Here is a 19,266-nt window from a genome sequence, read left to right as displayed (position 1 = left end):
ACCTGTCACCTGTGGAGAGGCTGATCTCCATACTAACTATTAGGAGGTAACAAACAATAATTTTGCTTCTGGATGCGAAAATTTTGATTGATTCCACTGAGAGATTGATTGTCTCTTGCCGAGAACAATGGGAGTGTGAGTTCCTTGCTGGGACTGGACTCGGATAACTTGCTGGGTTTTGGGTATTGGCCCTTCTTTGACAAGTGAAAAGCATTCTGCTGAGGTTTTGAAGGTTGCGGGAGCAAATTCTAGACTCCGCTGGGGAAATTGATTTTCTTTGAAAATTGACTTTTTTAGAAAGAGTCTTTCAGAAAGAGGGCTCATTTGAAGAGTTTAGAGATTTGGCTTGAGATATGCTCGCATCTCTCTTATCTCAATTTGTTGTAAACATTGGCACTGATTGCCTTTTGTGTGCTTGATATCTTTTATAACGCAAGTCATAAAAGATGCCCCTAGTGTGTTGCGATTCCATGACAAGAGTCTTAAGAAAGCGGAACCAGAATAGGTAAGGGAAATTTGAATTTGTATGGGTTCTTTCTTTGAAATAGGAAGAACAATCTCTACAATGGCTGGGTTTGAGAATTCCTTCTGTCACTGCTCACTGTTTAAAGCCTTGATGTCTCTGGCAGGTCTGAACAAGATGTCTCTTGCCCCTCTTTGATTTTCAACCAGGATTCACTTTGAATTTTTTTTCGCATTTTGAAAGGTGTACTCTCGCTCTTCCAGTGCCAGACAACTTTAGACCTTGAGAACTTTAGACCTTGAGAGAAAAATGGATAAGAATGAGGACTAAACTTTGAATGACTCGATCAAAGAAAATTTATACGATTCAAGGGACGACTCACTTTTGATTCACCCTTAGATCCAATGTATTATTTTTTTAGGGTAAGGCGAACCGCTCTCAGAGTAATTTTGAAAACCATGTCAAGAGGCACTAATTTCCTCCATCGGTATTTCCGTCATGGTTATTACCCCTCTTCGGATTGCTCAGTTTTAATGCCCCTAGTTTAAAAGGGTATCAAAGTAAGTCTCGCTGACACTACTCAGATTCTGGGATCCTGCCCTGTTTGAAGACTGCTTCTCCAACTCTTTGATTCTCTTTCTTTCAAGGAAGTCAAACTGATGTCTTCCAGGTTTTCAGTCTTGCAGACCGCTTGTCTTGATTCTTGCTTTGAGTTCTCCATAATCGAGGAACTCCTTCCATGTCTTATCAGCTCACTTTTTAGAAGTCTTGCTGCCGACTAGATTGTCTTCTTGAGTTTTTAATCTAGCAAACCGCTACCCTTTCTTTGTATAAGTTAACTCTTTGACTTAGCAAATACATGAATCTCTTTTCTCTAGGCCGCCCTTTCAGGTTTTCAACCTAGTGGTTCTTCAGACTCTCATTCTTTTCTTTTCTTTCTGTTTTTGTTCTATTTGCCTTTAACCTTTGCTTGTTTCACCAGAAGGACTTTCCAGGTAAGCTTGGGTTCAAAAAGGTTGGATATCTAAAGTTCTAAGAATTTGGACCGAATCTGGTCTTGCCAGACTACCTACGTACCCCAAAAATGGAGGATCAGGTCCGCGTAGTTCGCTTTGGGGTTTAACAAAGAATGGTTTAGCTTTTTAGCTTCAAAATTTTGAAAGGGGGATGATTTAGCTTTTATCCCCAAGGTTTGACCGAACCTGAGTTGATCAGGTTGCCTACGTACCCCCAAAGTGTTGGGGATCAGGTCATGACGTAGTTCAGGTTGCTTATCTTTTATGACGAAAGTCATAAAAGATGCCCCTGGTTTATAATGTGTTTGAAAGAATTGTTTGGTTTTAACAGCTCAAAGGGCTCACAAAAGGATTTTTTTTTTAAACGTTGGGATTTTGGCTATAAAGGTTCAAACGTCCAAGGATGGCCTCCTGGTGCTTTGATGTACAAGCTTTTGAATGTTTAAGGTTCAACGGCTTTGAATATTTTTGTCGAGGAGTCTGGCGGTACTCTTGGGCAAGACTTCAACCACGATGCTCCATTTGAAATTGTGCGCTTCTCAAATATCTTGAATTTATGCTCAAGGTTATACAGCTCTCGATAGTCTCCAAATGTTGGAGACAATTCTGATATTCAATCTATCTCATAGACTCCATCACTTGGGTCTTTGATTTTTCTAAAGAGTTGTCTTAGAAACACATTCCTTCTACTCTTTTTTTTTTGCTTTTGGACATTAACAATGCCCTTACTCTTGAATTATTCCACATCGGAACCTCATTGAAAACATGGAACTCAAGTGCACTTTTCAGGCTCGAATTGATGACTTCATTTTCTGAAAGTCTTCGCTAAATTTCTCATCAGCTCGACTGGATGTCTGATGTTTCACTCTCTTGAATTTTGCTTTACAACTGATATCTAAAGCCGATGGAGTCTTGCTTTGCACAAGGCGTTCACCCGGTTTATCCTTATAGGATCAAGCAAGATTACCTCAAACCCCTATAAACAGGTTTATCAATTCCTCGCTTTCCTCGGGAGATAAAGTTTTTCCAATCCATCTTTCCCGAGTTTCGGATTTCGATACCACTATCAACAGCTTTGATTTCTTCTTTGAGTGGCTATGCTCGACGCTCTTCCTCTCGTTTGATCATGTTTCAGATCTCGAGGGGAATTTCATCTGCATTCTCATCCGAGAAGGGTGTCTTTAGTTATTTTAAACATTAGATCAAGAGTGAATCATAAGAATACTGATAACATTGAAATCAAACTTTATTGAATTGAAAACTTTCAAGTACATCAATAGTTCTCAACACGCCTCAGTGGGCTATATATCAGACTTGACAGAAAATAAAACACTGACTCTAAATGAGAAAGACTGACAAACATGACACTCATTTTTTCTTTTCTTTTTTTGACATTGACACTACGACTCACCAACTTTCAACACAGAAGTTGGTATACACTTGATAGAAACATCTTGAAATATGACACTTGGAACATGACTTTTGAACAGAGACAAGGGTTTGGCACTTAAATTCGCGAGTAGCACGCCTTCCTCCATGATGTTGTCGGCTAGTGGTTTCGGTCCTGGTATAGGAATCTCGGAAGAGGTGGTCCCATGTAGTTCTGTCTACCTTGCCCAAACTGCCCTTGAAAACCAGCTGGTGGCATCATGCCCTCTGCCCTGACTTTCTTCGGAGGCTCAAATTCTGACATCTTTCCTTTTCCTTTCGATTCATTTCCCTGCTCTGAGGTGGCATAAGCAAATGTGGTGGGACATTTGAAGGGTTGAATGGGTCTAACCGGTGCATAATTCGCGAAAGCATAGAGTTCAGGAAGAATGGATGAATCTCCATCTATCTCGTCCTGAATTTTATGTTTCAATGCCATGCACTTTTCTGTTGTATGACCAATACCTCCGTGGTACTCGCAATACTGATCTCTTCTCCAGTGTTTGGGGACCGGGTTAGGAAGAAGCTTTGGATCTAAAAGTGTCAAACGACCTTCACTGACCCATTTCTTCATGATAACTTCCTGAGAACATGGCAGCTGAGCGTATTCCCTCCTCAGTCTCTGACCCATCCTTTCTTCCACTTCTATTATTGGCTTCTTAAAGGGTTGACGATAGGGTCCAACTTTCTTAACTTCACTGGGAACAATGACAGGCTTTGTCCCACTATGCAAATCAACATATCTGTCAAGAATTAAACTCTGAACTGATGCTTCTTCTGTCATAGTACCCATATCGGCAAACTGCTTAGGAGCTGAATCATATCCGGTGGACAGATATCGTATTTGAGTTTTCATCTCCCTCACTTCTTCAGTTAATATGGCCATCTGACCAAAAAGCTTAACCATCCAGTTTTCCATTCTGATGAGGGCCAACCTTTCAAATGATTCCTCCATTGGTCGAGAGTTTGATGAAACAGGTGGTGTTTCTGAGATAGGACGAATAAGGGATGCAGGATCCAATAATGGTTCATCCGTAGAGATAACTCCTACCATTGGTAAAGGGCCAACTGATCTTTGCACTGGTTTTCTGGTAGCACCGGGTTTTCCAACAACTACCTTACCATCCTTGATAAGTTTTAGGATCTTATGTTTCAAGGCTTGGCAACTGTTGGATGAATGTCCATGAACTCTATGATATTCACAGAAGTCTTGTTCATAAAAGTTGCTAGGAAGAGGATTTGGAGGAGGAGAAGGTTCAGGAAGTTCAAGTTTACCCACTCCGACCAATTCTCTCAAAGCTTTTTCAAGATTCTTTGGCAATGGAGGAACCTCTTTATTTGGCTTCTGAACAAGCTTGTTTCCTTTCTGAGTTACCTTCTTGAAAGTTTGACGAGAGGTCTCCACATTGCTGACATCTTCAACTGCTACCATAGTCCTCTTTCCGTCTCTAACATCTGTTGAGGTCCTTGTCTTTAGGCCTTTGGCCAGTGCATCCTCTACTTGGATTCCCGTCTTGATGAGGTGATTGAAATCGACAAAGTATTGGATAGCCATATGATGGTAATACTGTGGAGACAGATTCTTAACCACAATCTTGATCTGATCTTCATCGGACAATCTGTGAGTCATCTGAGCAGCTTTTCTTCTCCATCTGCGGATGAAGGAAGTGAAGGTTTCATCATGTCCTTGTTTCAACCTTTTCAGATCCCTTTTGGTTACGTCAATTCCCTCTTCCATGGAAAACTGTTCCACGAACTTGTTGGCAATGTCTTCCAAAGTTCTGATCTCATCAGACTTTAGACTCAAAAACCATTTCTTTGCAGTTCCGACTAGAGATCGAGGGAATACGAGGGCAATCTGCTCTGGAGAAAGTCCATGCTGTTGCAAAATAGGAATGACAGACTTCAAATGGCTTGTGGGACACCCCGTTCCATCATACTTATCAAGATCAGGTACTGTGAACTTAGGAGGAAGAACAACACCTGGGGCTATCATGAAGTCAGACATGTTCAACTTCTTAGTGCCTTGGAACTTTATGCTTTCCATTTCTAGGGTTAGCTTATCCAACCTGTCTACAATCCCTTTGTTTTTATCAGCTCTCTCCAGATGAGGGTGACAATTCTCCTCTACATACTGCTCATTCTCGAAGTCATCCTCAACAGCGAACACTGTTGGTCTGCTCATCATAGGAGGTGGAGGAGGTATGACTGAAGGATGCTGGGGTGCATGCTCCTTAGAAGTAGAACTCTTATCATTTTTTAGACGGGCTATCTCTTCATCAATGGTGCCCAACTGCGCCAGAATAGCCTTCATAACCTCATTGGTGTCAAGGGTATTATTTCCATTCTCCGCCATGGGTTCAAGTATAGGTAGAATGGGAATATGTACTACAAATGAGTGAAGCCAACAAGGTCAGACTCCTGCCATGGAATGGGCAAACACTATAGTTCAGCATAGGGTAATCGAACGAAAATGCCATATGTAAGCTAAGACAAAAGATGATACGAATATATCCTCCCATGGATAAAATCCGGCAGCATAACATCTATGCAAGGAGATGTGGTAAGATAAGCACATAGAGTTTGTCAACAAGTCTAAAGGATAACGACCAAACCCAAAGTATTTGCAGAAAATTCGGCAGCATAACAGCTATATAGAGAGGGTCTAAAGCTGCTAATCACAAAAGGGTATGCCAACTGGGTTTAAGATAAAGTAAGGCTCTCAGCAAGAACACACACTCGAATGAATGTCAGCAAGATAAACTCGCAATCAAACAAGTGGAACATAATCAGATCAGAATCAATCATAGGAGAAGGATACAATAGGCAACACTGAATTTTTCATCCATGATCAAAGATGATCAGTAGATCAGAAAGAAGACCACGGCCACAAAATGACAGAAGTAGGTCATAGACCGGGTCTAAATCTTGAAGATGGATTGATAGAATTGATCGAATTAAGATAAGGAAACCTCACTGAATAAGAAGGCCTTAATCTAATAATCAATATAAATAGATATATATACATATATACACCCTAACCAGGGGCACCAACCCTAGTCTAATCTAGAAGAGTCAAGGAAGTCTCGACTCAAGACAGACATGTGAGTGTACTATGACTGCGTCTGTAGCCACATAAAGTGAGCTACCCTAGTCTAAAAATAGGATAGGGCCCCTAAATCTAGGCTCCAACATGTGTAAGCAACACATGTTCATCCCTATATGAATGCAATATATATATATATATATATATATATATATAAGCACATGCAGATCCTAATTGGGTTTTACTAAATCAACAAATATATCCAAGTACATAATATATGTAAAATGAAAGTAGAGCTCCGGACTCAATATATCAGGTACTATGCATATGATCCATACTTTAAGTATATAACACAAGTACACCGAGTGTTATATACAGTATGCTTCATTGCTCACCGGCTGCTGTAAACACAAGTACACCGAGTGTTTACGACTGCAGCACTAGCGCATAGCTTGGAAATAGATACAACAGCACCATCTGGATAGTGATATCCCATGAGGCACGCATTATATCTATCCCGTGGAGCCAATAATAAGAAAATCAATAAAAGAAAATAAAGAACAAAATGATGTATGCTGTGCAGTGTGTGAATCCCTTATTTTAAACACCTATCTGGTGCCCCTGGATTCTAAGCGATTAAATTTCCATTTATAATGATTTTAGCTCAAAATTCTTCAAAATTAATGACAAATGGCATTTTAACAGAGTTAGGCAATGTTCCAAGAACTCCCCAGCAGAGTCGCCAGCCTGTGGACCCCGATCCGAGAGAGGCGGCAGGGACGTGTGCCCCCACGCGAGTCAGTCTCAGGATCATCCACGTGAATGGAGAGCTCTACCAAGGAACTCTCGAAAGAAGATGCCTCTCACAGCATGAGTGGCGATACAAAGGTGAGATACCTCTCGATTCGGGGACTAGCCCAGATTCGAGGCGTACCTTAAACAAAGAAGAGTCGCCATCCAAGGAAGTGGGCCAAGGATCCCATACTATGCTCTGTTGCAACGGATAACCAGAGATTATAAAAGGGGGTTCGTGCCTGGTTACGAATTCGGAAGGTCTGAAGAGCACCTCATCTGCCCAAGTGCAAGCACCTGGTCTCTTATGCCATTTGTTATTGATTTTGAAGAGTTTTGAGCGAAAGTCATATGAAATGGGAACATATATCTCTGAGAAGACGTCTACCTAATCATGCATGTCTCAGAGATGAAAATTAAACACATACACAAAATAAATGAAAAATGTGTCACCTAAGCATAGCTAGGTTATAAGTGACATGCCTAATGGGTGTCTAAGTTCTGATGAACAAACACATGCATGTTACAGCTAAATGTATAGGATCTGTACATGAAAGTAAGAAAACACAACGAAAACATACAACACAAATCAACTCTATACCTGACTGGACAAAATGAGTCCTAACTCTAATGCGACCTGACTCGGACCAAGATGGCCGTCCATCCCAGCTGCTCTACGTATCCCGGCCTCGGGAAGAATCGGAGTCAACGTAGTTCGATGCCCTATGCTAAACTATGATGCCTAACCATCTAGAACCGCTATCCTAGACTCGATCCACTAGACTCGACTGATTTTTAAAGTTTTTTTGTACGATTGCTTAAGTTCATGTGAGTTGTAATTTTTAGGACTCTATATGCCCTAACTAATGCAAGTTGGTTAGCCTTACGCTAATGCAGGTGGGCCCTACATCCTATATGTATCTAGGCTGTGCAACCTAATGAAAACCATGGGCTGACTATATGCTTCCTAGTCTAGCCATCGGTTCGACTAAGTGTCTAACCGATCAACTTGAGGCCTCCTAACTCTAGGGACACTCACGCGACGGGACACACCATATCAATACAAATCAGGACAGACTCCTAACTCTAAAACACCCCAAACAAACTAGGACGGACTCCTAACTCTATGGGAAGATCTTTTTGAAAAGGTTTTGAAGAAATTTTGTATTTTTGAAGGTTCGAAATGTTTATTTTTAAAGGTTTGGCTGGACCTGGGATGTGGATCCCAAGCTGCACTACGTACCTCGTGGAAGAGGATCAAGCCAACGTAGTTCGGAATAGATTTCCTAACTACTCCTAATGACTCAAGATTTTTGAGATTTTTAGTTTTTCAGATGTTTTTGTTGTTTTTAAATGTTTTTAACTCAAGGGGGACAAATTCTATCATCATAAGGGGAGGACAGGCTCCCGATATCCCGCAAAGGTTGGACAGCATCCTATGCTTTGCAGGGGAAAAAGACAGAAACACGACTCTGCAAGGGTTGGACAGCATCCTATACCTTGCAAGAGCGGATAGAAGAACATGATCTGATGAAAGGTTGGATAAAATCCTAACCCCTATGATGATAGAATTCGATTCCTGAACAAGAGGACTGACTCTCTAGACTAAGGACGGATTCCTATGTTAGTGGACTATCAAACTAAGATAAAGCTCCACAAGTAATAAGGAAAAAGAGACCTTGTGCATATTTGGCAAAGGTAAAACACCCAGCCGGGCCGGACAGCTACCTAGCCCTAGGGTGCAACAAATGTGCAACCCAATACCCATAAGGGTAAGGGGTATGTTGCCAAGCCGAGTAAGGTGTTCTCCCAAAACCAAACGACGCACAAAGAGGAGGTTTAGCAAGAGAATGAGACTGGGTAAGTCTCTTAGACACAGAGGTAGGATAGAGAAAAATGCTAGCAAGACTGGGCAAGTCTCCTCAGCACAAGGATGGACTCCAAGTAACCTTATCATTGCCCAAACAATGATAAGAAAATGAGATAACTGACAGACCAAGTTGGTCTTCGACTAGAAGAGGGTTTAAGACCTGTGAGACTAGAGGTAGTCTCCTAGGGGTCGACTCAGGTTGATTCATTAATGAGACAATGCCTGTCTCCAAGGATTTGGATCTAAAAGACTAGGCAAGTCTTTTAAGAAAGATAAATGCTATTCGGACTGTGCAAGTCCCCCTAGTAATAGGCTTGGGCTAGCGCCTTCATCGCCATTGCAACGAGAGGGAATTCTAATATCTAAAGAATTTAACAAAAATCTAAAAGACTGTGTTAGTCTATCAAAGAGAGAAGGAAAGTCTACCAGATAATCACAAATTCCATTCTATTCTTATAAAAATAAATCAAGTACTAAACAAAGAAAAATTTTCAATAAAACCATACATGATCTATAGCAATTATAAAATGATAAACAACATTAATTAGTCCAGACCAGCCGCTGGATAGCCTAATAAAGTAAAAACAATATCAAACACTTCAAAACCAACCACAAACCCCAATACGGGGACTCCAATGAAATCAGATGATGCCAAAGTAATCATCTGATATCAAATACACATGATAATATTTCTAATCCCGCCTTGAGATCAGACAGTACTCATGTCGATAATATCGAACAGAGTAGTCATCTGATCTCCTTCTTCCTATTAACAATTTATTTAAATAAATAGGAATGAGTATAAGAAGCTTTGAGATAATCACACCTGAATAATTCATTTATCTTCAGAATCTAACTCAAAACTATAAGATGAAAGAGAAATATTAAATTTCCAACAGATTATAGAAACACATTAAATGATATTTACATCACCCTAAAAGATGGGCTTGGGATAACTCCTTCATCGCCCTTGCAATGAAAGGACAAATTCTAAAGGTTTCTAAAGACTATGCAAGTTTATAGAAAGAAAAGAAGAAAGAAGGGGGGACTATCACGATCGGGTAAATCCCTCTAAAGATGGGCTTGGGCTAGCGCCTTCATCGCCCTTGTAATGAAGGAGAGGAACGTCTAAAGACTTAGCTAATTTTATTTTATTTTTAAAATGAGAATATTAATGAAATTTTATAAATCTCTACTCCGTAAAAGGTAAAAAGCGTATGAAACTAAGAAAGTCTTCTAAATGTAGGGATACTAATGATTATCAACAGATAAGTCATAATAGTAAGAAAAAAAAACTGAGGATGACCTGCTGCAGACCTAAGACAATTCCCTTCAGTCCCACTATAATGACCAAGTTGAGACATTTAAGTCCAGTTTATTATAAAACTCTGAATAACACAAGAGAATGCCAGAAAGCAAAGGGATAATCCTCAATAATGAATAAGAAAAATATAAAAATACTTGAGATGTAATAACTCCAACATGCAAATAGCAACTCACGCTAAAAAAATGAACTATAATTCAAGTACACGTGAGATTGGACTACTTAGGACTGAAAAAGAAATTCAAATACATGGGAACTGATGACCACCAAATCTTAACAAGGATAAGGAACTGCTCTTAGAGAAATGATATGACCATATTTTTGTGTTTAGACCAAGTCATCTCACTTTTTAGTATTTACATGGCCATTGAAAGATCCTAGCAGCCTTCATCACAAGCTAAAGTGAATACAAAAGTGTGGTCAAGTGACAATATCAATCTTATAATAGAATATAAAAGACCTTTCTCAAAAAATCAAATATGGGATTAAAATCAGGAATGTGAGGGATGCAATTATCACAAGGTTATGAGGGTTGTCCATATCAAAAAGGGTTAGGGAGCTGTCATTATCAAAATAAAAGAAGGGATGTGCTCTAAAAAAATGAAAATGACCAAAGAATCTCAAAACATGTGGTTATAAATTGTTATAGAATGTCTATTCTCATAACTCTACTGTTCCAAAACTTTGTACAATCTATTTGACAAAAACAATGAGCTAGAACACATAAAGGAATCACATGTCAGTAGAAGCTATGAACAAGATATTTTGATATGAGTACAAAATAGAGATCAAGTTACAAAATAGAGACCGAGGTATACAATACAAGGGACCTAAATGTCAGGTCCTCAAAATTCATTCTAGCATTACATCTCCATTCTAAAATAAGGCATTCAACAGGAGTCGATATCAACAAAAGATCAATTTTGTCAAATTCTAAAAGAACACCATTACAGCTAACAGTTTTATAATCCCGACAATCATCTTTTAATTTTCCCAAGCAAGCTCTAAACAATTTCAAGTCGTCCTTAAAATGAAAAAAAAAAACAAAATCATGAACGCAAGGTGGCCAAGACAAATTTGATCACTATCAACCTTAGATAATATCAAAAGAACCTGACTTTAACTATAAAAAAACCAATATATGCTCACAAATATAGACTCAGTGGTGTAGTATAAATCACTTAGATGAAAATGAAGGAATGTTATTATCAAGGCACATGTTGAATTGATGCGTCACAATCTATCAGAACCAAAAGCTTCTAAAAAATCTAAACTATACAAAATTTGCCCAAGAGATATGATAGAGCTGAAATGGTTTGAAGACTCGTCCACTTTTTAGCTCAAATGGAATTAGATGAAAGATCAAACCATTATACAACTGTCCAAGACCCAACTTGGTACTCCAAGGCAATAGACAGGACTACATATTATTTTTTTTTTTAAAAACGAAACAAGGCACATACAACAATATGATTTAGCTATTTAATTTTTCTTTTTCAGACCATTGACATCTCACTCTATTAATTAGGTCATCAAAACAAAATTCTCACAACCTTTGGAAAAATTGCTACCAATTCTTAGAAAAATCAGAGTTATATAACATCAAAGGAACAAGATCAAAAATTTATGCTATAAAGTAAATATCGCAGAGATATTTCTACAAATCATGACAAATGAATAGGATCGAAAGCTTTAAATTGAAAAAAAAAAAAAAACTTATTACACAATTGGCTGTGAGAAGTACGAATTATACCTGATTTTTGTGCCGATTCTAACCTTTTTCCCTTGCTCACTCCTTTGCTTTAGCTTGTCTTCTGAAACTGCCTTGTACTCTTCATATCTCATCAATTTCAAGTGAAAATTTCAAAATTCTAGTGGAAATAAAAACACTAGAGTTTGAACTGAAGGAATTTTGATTGATCATCCAGGTAATAGACCGGATCTGAAGTTTAAGGCCCTAGATCTAAGGTTTATGCAGAAATTAGGAAGAACAAATCTCAGCAAAACACACGAAATAAAATATGTTGTTGCTACAGGACACGAATAGAAAGAACATACGGCTGGAATCCAGCCAAAATTCGATCAGAAAAATTTTTTATCAGAAAAAGAGGGAAAGAAGTTAGAGTTAGGGCTTGGATTTGAGAAATCTCAGCTAAAACTTCAGATCTAGGGTTTCCTAAAGCTGAGAACAAGGTTTGAATGGAGAGAGTAGAGATGTAATCGGAGCTCCGGCGAAGTGGAGTCAACGGATTTGACCGGAGAAATCAAACCGGAGAAAACGAACAAAACCCACCCTCTCTCTGCAGATCCCCTTTTTTCCCTTCTCTCTCTCTCTATCTCTCTCTCTCTCTGGAAAATGAAATCTCTCTCTGTAGCTATAAAATGATTCACCGGAGGCAGAGTATTGCCGGATCCTAACCGAATTGATCGAGAAAGACGATCGGAAAATAGAAAATTTCGATCGGAAAATCTCTCCCCTTTCTCTCTATGATTGAACGAAAATGAGAGAGTCCTCGCTTGGATCGGAATCCGGCTGGAGCTAGGTCGAGGAAGAAGATGAACGGGAGCTGGCCGGATGTTGATCGGAAAAAATGGAAGAGGTTTTGCGAGAACTGGTTTTTCTCTTGAATCGGGATTTTCTCTGTTAAAGACGAGAAAAAAAATGAGAGCTCAAAATGAGAAGCTCGATTGCCTTTTATAGGTAAATGATATATTGACCCCCTTTTGGTTCATGGTACAGCCCCTCTTTAACCATCAACACCCCCCTTTTCTGGTTTACACTACGGCCACTCTCCCATCTCGTTCGCTAGGCAACGTACTCCGATTTCGACGAAATTTTATGGGGACCTAGCTAGGACCCTAACCTACCTTGGGGCAAAATTTGGGATCCTAAAGCATTGGTTTGATAGGGTTTTGCTCAAACTTGGAAGGTTTAGGGTACGGTCAAAATGGGGTGTCTACAAAGCGTAGGCTAAACCTTGTAAAGACCCGCCTTGGCCACAAAGGCCAAGAGAGTGCGCCAACTATTAGGCCCCAGTTGAGAAGGGGCCACCCGGTAAAACTCAAGGGCCTCTACTATAATGCCCAAGAGCGGGAACCTAACCCCCGCCCGAAAAGCCTCCACGTAGAAAGTTACCTCATCCTCCGTGGTACCTTGACACACCCCCTCTGCAAAGGATGGAACCCTAATCTCGTAACCATCGGGAATGTGAAACTCCCTCCTAACCTTCTCCGCCGCCCCTTCTCCCAAGGTGTTCCTAAAACACGTCACCCGACCGGGACGAATAACGGCACCAGACCGGATGTCCCTAATCTCCGCCTCACGAGCAGAAGAAACTCGAGCAGGAGATTCCAAAGGAGCGGCCCCCACCGATGACCCAGAAGCCCCGGAGCTATCTTTCAACTCCGTAGGCTGCTGCACGTCTCGAGAGTCGCCGCCCCCTCCCTCTACAAACAACCGCCTCCTTTTTCTTGGCGGAGCTCTCTCCACTACTTCTACCGACTCAGAAGAGGGACTCTGAGGAACAGTCGCGACAGACATCGTAAACTATCAAATGTCGAATGAAATAAAAGACACAGAACTCACCAGAAGAAGGTTGGTGAAGAGCAATACGTAGAAAAATCGCCACGGAAGAAAATCCGTTTCACCCGAGGAACACGAAGAAGTAAGACAAAGAATGAAATCCCCAAAAAGGCTTTAAAAAGGTAAGACAAAGAAGGAAGACGCGCGATTGATCTCCCTTCCTTTCTAATCCGATGGGACGCGCACACGTGGCGCCGATTGGGAAACTCAAGGGAACCGCCAAAAGTCGAAGCACCATGCTGAAAAGATGTCGCTACCCCTACCGTTGAGTGACTTCCCCAGCAAGCCATCCCTAAATCCTCCCCACGTACGATGGCAAAAGGCTCGGGACCCTTCACAAGGGCCCGGCATACAAATCCACGGGATGGAAAAGGCGACATGCGATAGCAGAAGATTCAGACCCCATCACAAGGGGCCGGCATACAAATCCACCAGATGGAAAAGGCCACGTACAATGGCAAAGGGCTCGGGACCCTTCACAAGGGCCCGGCGTACAAATCCATAAGATGGAAAAGGCCACGTACGATGGCAAAGGGCTCGGGACCCTTGACAAGGGCCCGACATACAAATCCACGGGATGGAAAAGGCGACGTGCGATAGCAAAAGATTCAGACCCCGTCACAAGGGGCCGGCATACGAATCCGTAAGATGGGAAATACCGCGTACGGCCAAGAAAGGCTCAGAGCAAGTCACTAGGGCCCGACACACAATGCCGCCAGACGAAAAAATGCCAAGCACCACGGAAAGGGTTCGGATTGCGCGGGAAAGCAAACATGCGAAGGGAAAGCAAACATAAGATACAAGTCGTAAAAAACCGAAAAAAGAGCCATTCATAAACTACTTCATTCTGGCCCACGGGCTTACAAAGAGAAGTGAGCAAAAATAAAAAGGCACGCAGGCCCGGGCCCCCAACAACAACAACAACAAAAAAAAACGGGGGGGGAGGCTTCCTCCAAAATCTTGCTCAACCTGCCACCTCCAGCTCAGAGCGACTTGCCGCTGAAAGAGTTTTCCGCATCGGAAAGCTCCTTATCACTCTGCTCATTTTCCGAAGAGCTCCCCCAACGCCGATTCTCAGCAAATCGGGTCTGGTCATTTAGCCACCGCACCCGATTCCTCAACAAATCATTCTCCACCCGCAAGGCCGCAATCTCCTAATCCATGTCGATCATCCGGCTACAAACCGCCATTTCCCTACGATGGACATGAGAGAAGAACGACCGGTGGCGATGAGCAAAAGCTTCATGGGACTCCCTCTCGTAAAGGGGAGGAAGGGGAGAGCGCGGGGAAAGCCCTGGAGGCGGGTTCCTCTCAGGAATCGTTTGCCGGGGCCCCAACCCGTTGGAGTTAATCTCGGGACTGCTGGGAGGACTCCCCTCGGTAGCAACTCTCCCCCCACCACTTAGAGAGAGGCCTTGGAAAGACGACGACATCCCCGACAAGCCCGAAGAAAGGCCGGAAGAAAGCGAGGAAGGGAAAGGAACGGAAGGATAATCTGCATACAAAGCAGAAGAACTCGCTCCTTATAAGCCCTACGGAAGACTCTAGGGAAGGAGAGCGAAGCGACTCGCCTACGCGTGTCCATTGCCCATTGGATAGCCAACCGGCGCCGCGTAATGACACCACAGTTCCTCAGGAAGGAGCCGCCGGACGAAACAACACGTCCTCTCGTACCCCAAGGCTCCCATAAATGCTTTCGTCACGATATTCCTTAAACCAGGTAAACAAGCCTGCCCCCTTGGACCAGTCGAGGGACCAAAGGTAGTATTATGATGAGACATAAAAAGCGGCGCCGCCCTCGGCTTTCACCACGTGTCACCCATACACCCCCGCAGCCAAACCTTCGTAAAGAGAGCTGATGGGAAATGGCAAGACCGTAAGAATTCGGCACGTGTCGCTTCCTCGCTGCCCAAACCTCACCATCACTAGGCACGTCCGACTCCTCCCCACCAAAGGAGAGGGAGGGGCCCGGAGGCAGGAAAACAAGCAGAAAGGGCCCAACCCCAATCCCACCAAAGAAAACCGCGCGCTCAGGACCGGGGCCTTGGCGCGAGGCCACGGCCCACGAACATAGCTGGCGAGGGGAATTAAAAGCGCCGGGAACAGGCTCGGAATCCCCCGCAGTTCCGGACTGACCGTCACAGGTCCTCACAACCAAGATAATTTATATCAAACAGATGGAAAAAGCAACACAAAGAGACACAGCGCGAATTCATAAAGATTACCCATTCACATCATCCTGGCCCATAGGCCTACAAAAAAGAAAGGGAAACAAGAAACCAAGCGCAGGGCATGCAGGCCCCAAAATCCCCAACAGGAAAAGGGAAAGGTGCGCAGAAAAACAGGAAAAGCCAGAGACTAATCAGAGGAAGACTCCTCTCCTGAAGGGTTCCCTCCTCTTCCCAGGAGCTCTCCAGTAGGGGGTCCACCTCGTATTCAAATAGCTGCTCATTGAGAAAGTGAACATTTTTCTGTAAAGCCTCGTTCTCCCGCTTCAAGTCCTCGATCTCCTTGCCCATCTTCAAAATACGGCCACGCAATTCCGTTCCCTGGTGATAGACTCGGGAGAAAAAAGACCACTCCCTGGCGACACGGGATCGAGACGATTTGTCTTCCCTAAGCAAGGAGGAAAGGCGAAGGGGTGGGGAAGCTGGAGGAAGAACCCGGGTTCCCCCTAGCCTTTTTTCGACGAGCCGCAAGATCCTCCTCCGGAACGGAAGACAAGTCGGGGTCACTCGACGATTCCTGGAAGAGACGGGCCTTGCCCCTAACTCACGAAGGAAAACCGGACATGTTGTTGAAGAAGGCACGAAAGTACACCTACTACAAAAAAGGGGGGGACGGAAAGCCACAACAAAGCGCCAGGGTAATTCCCCTTTTTTAAACTCAAGAAAGGAATCCTGGTGCCTTGAAACAAGGCAACCCACCTAACGACGCTACCGCTTCCCGGGAACGGCCGCCGGATAAAACGGCACCCCTCTTCGTACCCCGAAGTCCTCGTAAATGCCTTCATCATGACGTCGCTCGAACAAAATGTTACTCCCTTGGCCCATTCAATGGACCAAAGGAGTAAGGGGGAGTTATGATGGGACACAAATACGGCGTCGTTCTCAGATATCGCCACGTGTCGTCCATGCACAAGGAGAGCCTAGCCATCATGAAGAAAGACGTTGGAAAATGGTAAAGACCATGCAAACATGACACGCGTCACCGTCCAGGCCTCATCTTGACAAATTATGGAAGGAAATGGCTTGCAAAGCCACGCGCGCCGGCGAGGCAGGGGGACGGCCCGACCTGCAAAGGAAGGCTTTCTCTCCATAATGATGAAAAGGGCCGCGCACCTCCCTTTAAAATGGAGGGAAAGGAAGAAGAGAAGGGATCCACATTTTTTTGGAAAGGACTTCCCCATTCTTAGCTCCGCAAAAAGCAACCGGAAAAATAGGCGAGGCAACAACAGAGGAGACTAGGAACGCAATCCTACTCTCCCTGCTAGTCCCCTCCGACCCACTCATTCACACACCCAGAAAGGAGCCTGGGCGTTGGCCCTGGTAACCCTGATCAAAACCCCTTCCCCTTCTCGCTGTCCTTTATATTGATTGGTCGAAGGATCTAACTTGGGTGTCGAAGTGGTCATCCGGGACCCACCCCTGACCCCCTTTGTTTGTGATTGCAGACCCCACGGAGGCCCTCTACCGACCGCGCGATCACCCGACCCGGATTCAGATGCCATCAGGTATCAAATAAGGAAATAATGGAGGAAGAAGAGATTGCTGAAATTGGTAATGGGAAGAAGAAAGTCCTGGGAAGTCTATTCCAAAGGATTTGGTGTTATCAATGAAGATCCTATCATGGAATGTCAGGGGTCTGGGTTTACTAAAGAAGAACGTCCAGGTAAAACAACTAATGCTGAAAAAGACACCAAGGCACCCTTTCACATAAAAATACCCTTTCATTTAAAATAAATATTTTATGAATCATCAAAAACACCCTTTCATAAATGAAGTGTCTTTATAATCAAAACACATTTTTTATTTTAAAAATAAACATATTTTTAAAATTTCCAACGGGTCTCTCATCTTCAACTATAATTTTAGTGACATGTCAATACAAGCACCCACCTGCTGATACATAGTGCCCATGTTGGCGCAGCAATCGGAAGCAAAGCGCAACATCATACAAGCTATGATGTGTAGAACCAGTACTCACATCAAGGCTCTGATGATAGAAATTTAAAACCGCATCGATCTCTTCCGGGAAGTGGTAATCGATGCCTAAGCGTTGCAGAGAATCGATCATAACCATACCCTCCAATGTGTTAACGGCTTCGTGTAGCATGAGCCGAACTTCCTTCACTTTCTCCATTTGTTTCATGCGTAGACCATCCTATTTGTGTGATAATGTTAGTGGAAATTGAACAGTAATAAACCTTTTGATCATCAAAGACGGAAGAGGAAGAGCTAAGACACTAAAACAAAAAATAAAACTAAGCGCACGATCTCCATCTAAATCTAAAAGAGTAATGGCTGCCTTACCTGATTAGTGTTAGACAACGTAAAGGCCAAACTATTGTCATGGGCGAAGCTTTGATGATGACCCATGCACATATAAGGGCCTCTGATTCTTTGGGTCTTACTTAATACAGTAATGGACGGGGGTGAATGACAAAATCTAAGGGAAAAGGCCATGGAAATAGAGCAACCAGGATTCTGATACCACTTTGTTGGAAAAGAGGTAAGTTATTGTTGTTAACCCGAATAAAGTTTTCCCGAGTTAAAACTGTGGAAATTAAATGGGATAGAAAAATATGGAAGCGAAAAATAAATTGAAAAATAACACCAGAAATTTTTACGTGGAAAACCCTCCGGGGTGAAGGGGAAAACCACGGGACCGTAGTCCACTTGAAAAACTTTCACTATAGTAAATGATGGGTTACAACATCACCTGTAGGTGGGTCTCTAAGAGAGTGCATACAAACTTGTGCCTTCAGTGTATAGCTATGAGTAGCTAACACTCCCTCACACACTGGCTCTCACTATACAACTATTAGAGAGCTCTCTCTCTCTCTCTCACTGCACTACTATGTTTGTGCTTTTGTTCTCACTCTGCTGTTGTGTTTGTTGTTATATTTTTCTTCCTCAGCCTTAGCCCATATTTATAGGTACATAAAGGCGAGTTTGCGCATGCAATCGCCGAATAAGGCCAGTCTTCATGCAGCGCTGTCATGCGGAAATCGGTGCCGAGATCAAATATCAGCAGCCGACATGCACCGCGGAAAGCTTTTTTAAACAAAAGCTTTCTCTAATCAGTTACAACCACACACATCCACATCTTCACATTTATTACACACACATTGTTTTATGTTACAAAATGGTCTACCGTTTTGCTAGCAGTCCTCTAATATCAATTTCATGTCATTATTTCTTCATACTTAGGAAAACAACATGGGTACACCCTCCTCGTTTTTAACGAATGGACGGTGCCATGACAGGAGCACATGTGGTGCACAGTGCCCAGATACCTAAATAGGCCCAATGAAAGGAGGTCATTTGCTTGAGACAATAATGCACATCGGTTAGACATAAAGATCTTTGCACCTTTCGTGGGGCCTATTTGTGAAGCATAAATGTGCACCAGTTGTGTACGTGTGATCCATGAATTTGTAGAGCATATATTGAAGCAAGAGGAACCAGTAATGCTCCTTTCATGGGGCCACCTATCTGTGAAGAACGAGTACACCAACTGTG

At 42.6% G+C, this 19,266-nt stretch overlaps 1 protein-coding gene across 1 annotated transcript in view; it reads right to left on the bottom strand.

The window, feature by feature from the left end:
• Positions 1 to 17,893, bottom strand: part of LOC143857258 ((3S,6E)-nerolidol synthase 1-like) — a 70,609-nt gene extending 52,716 nt beyond the window's left edge. The window contains exon 1 of the mRNA XM_077367676.1: positions 17,641 to 17,893. Within this exon, the coding sequence (XP_077223791.1) occupies positions 17,641 to 17,893 (253 nt within the window). The remainder of the gene's footprint in view (positions 1 to 17,640) is intronic.
• Positions 17,894 to 19,266: the final 1,373 nt, after the last annotated feature.

The sequence above is a fragment of the Tasmannia lanceolata genome, unplaced genomic scaffold, assembly GCF_043159265.1.
Source record: "Tasmannia lanceolata isolate RefF3 unplaced genomic scaffold, GAP_Taslan_0.1 ptg000024l, whole genome shotgun sequence".
In the NCBI taxonomy this organism is placed as follows: Eukaryota; Viridiplantae; Streptophyta; class Magnoliopsida; order Canellales; family Winteraceae; genus Tasmannia; species Tasmannia lanceolata.
Note: the sequence above shows the minus strand (reverse complement) of the source record. Positions and strands in the feature narration are given on the sequence as shown.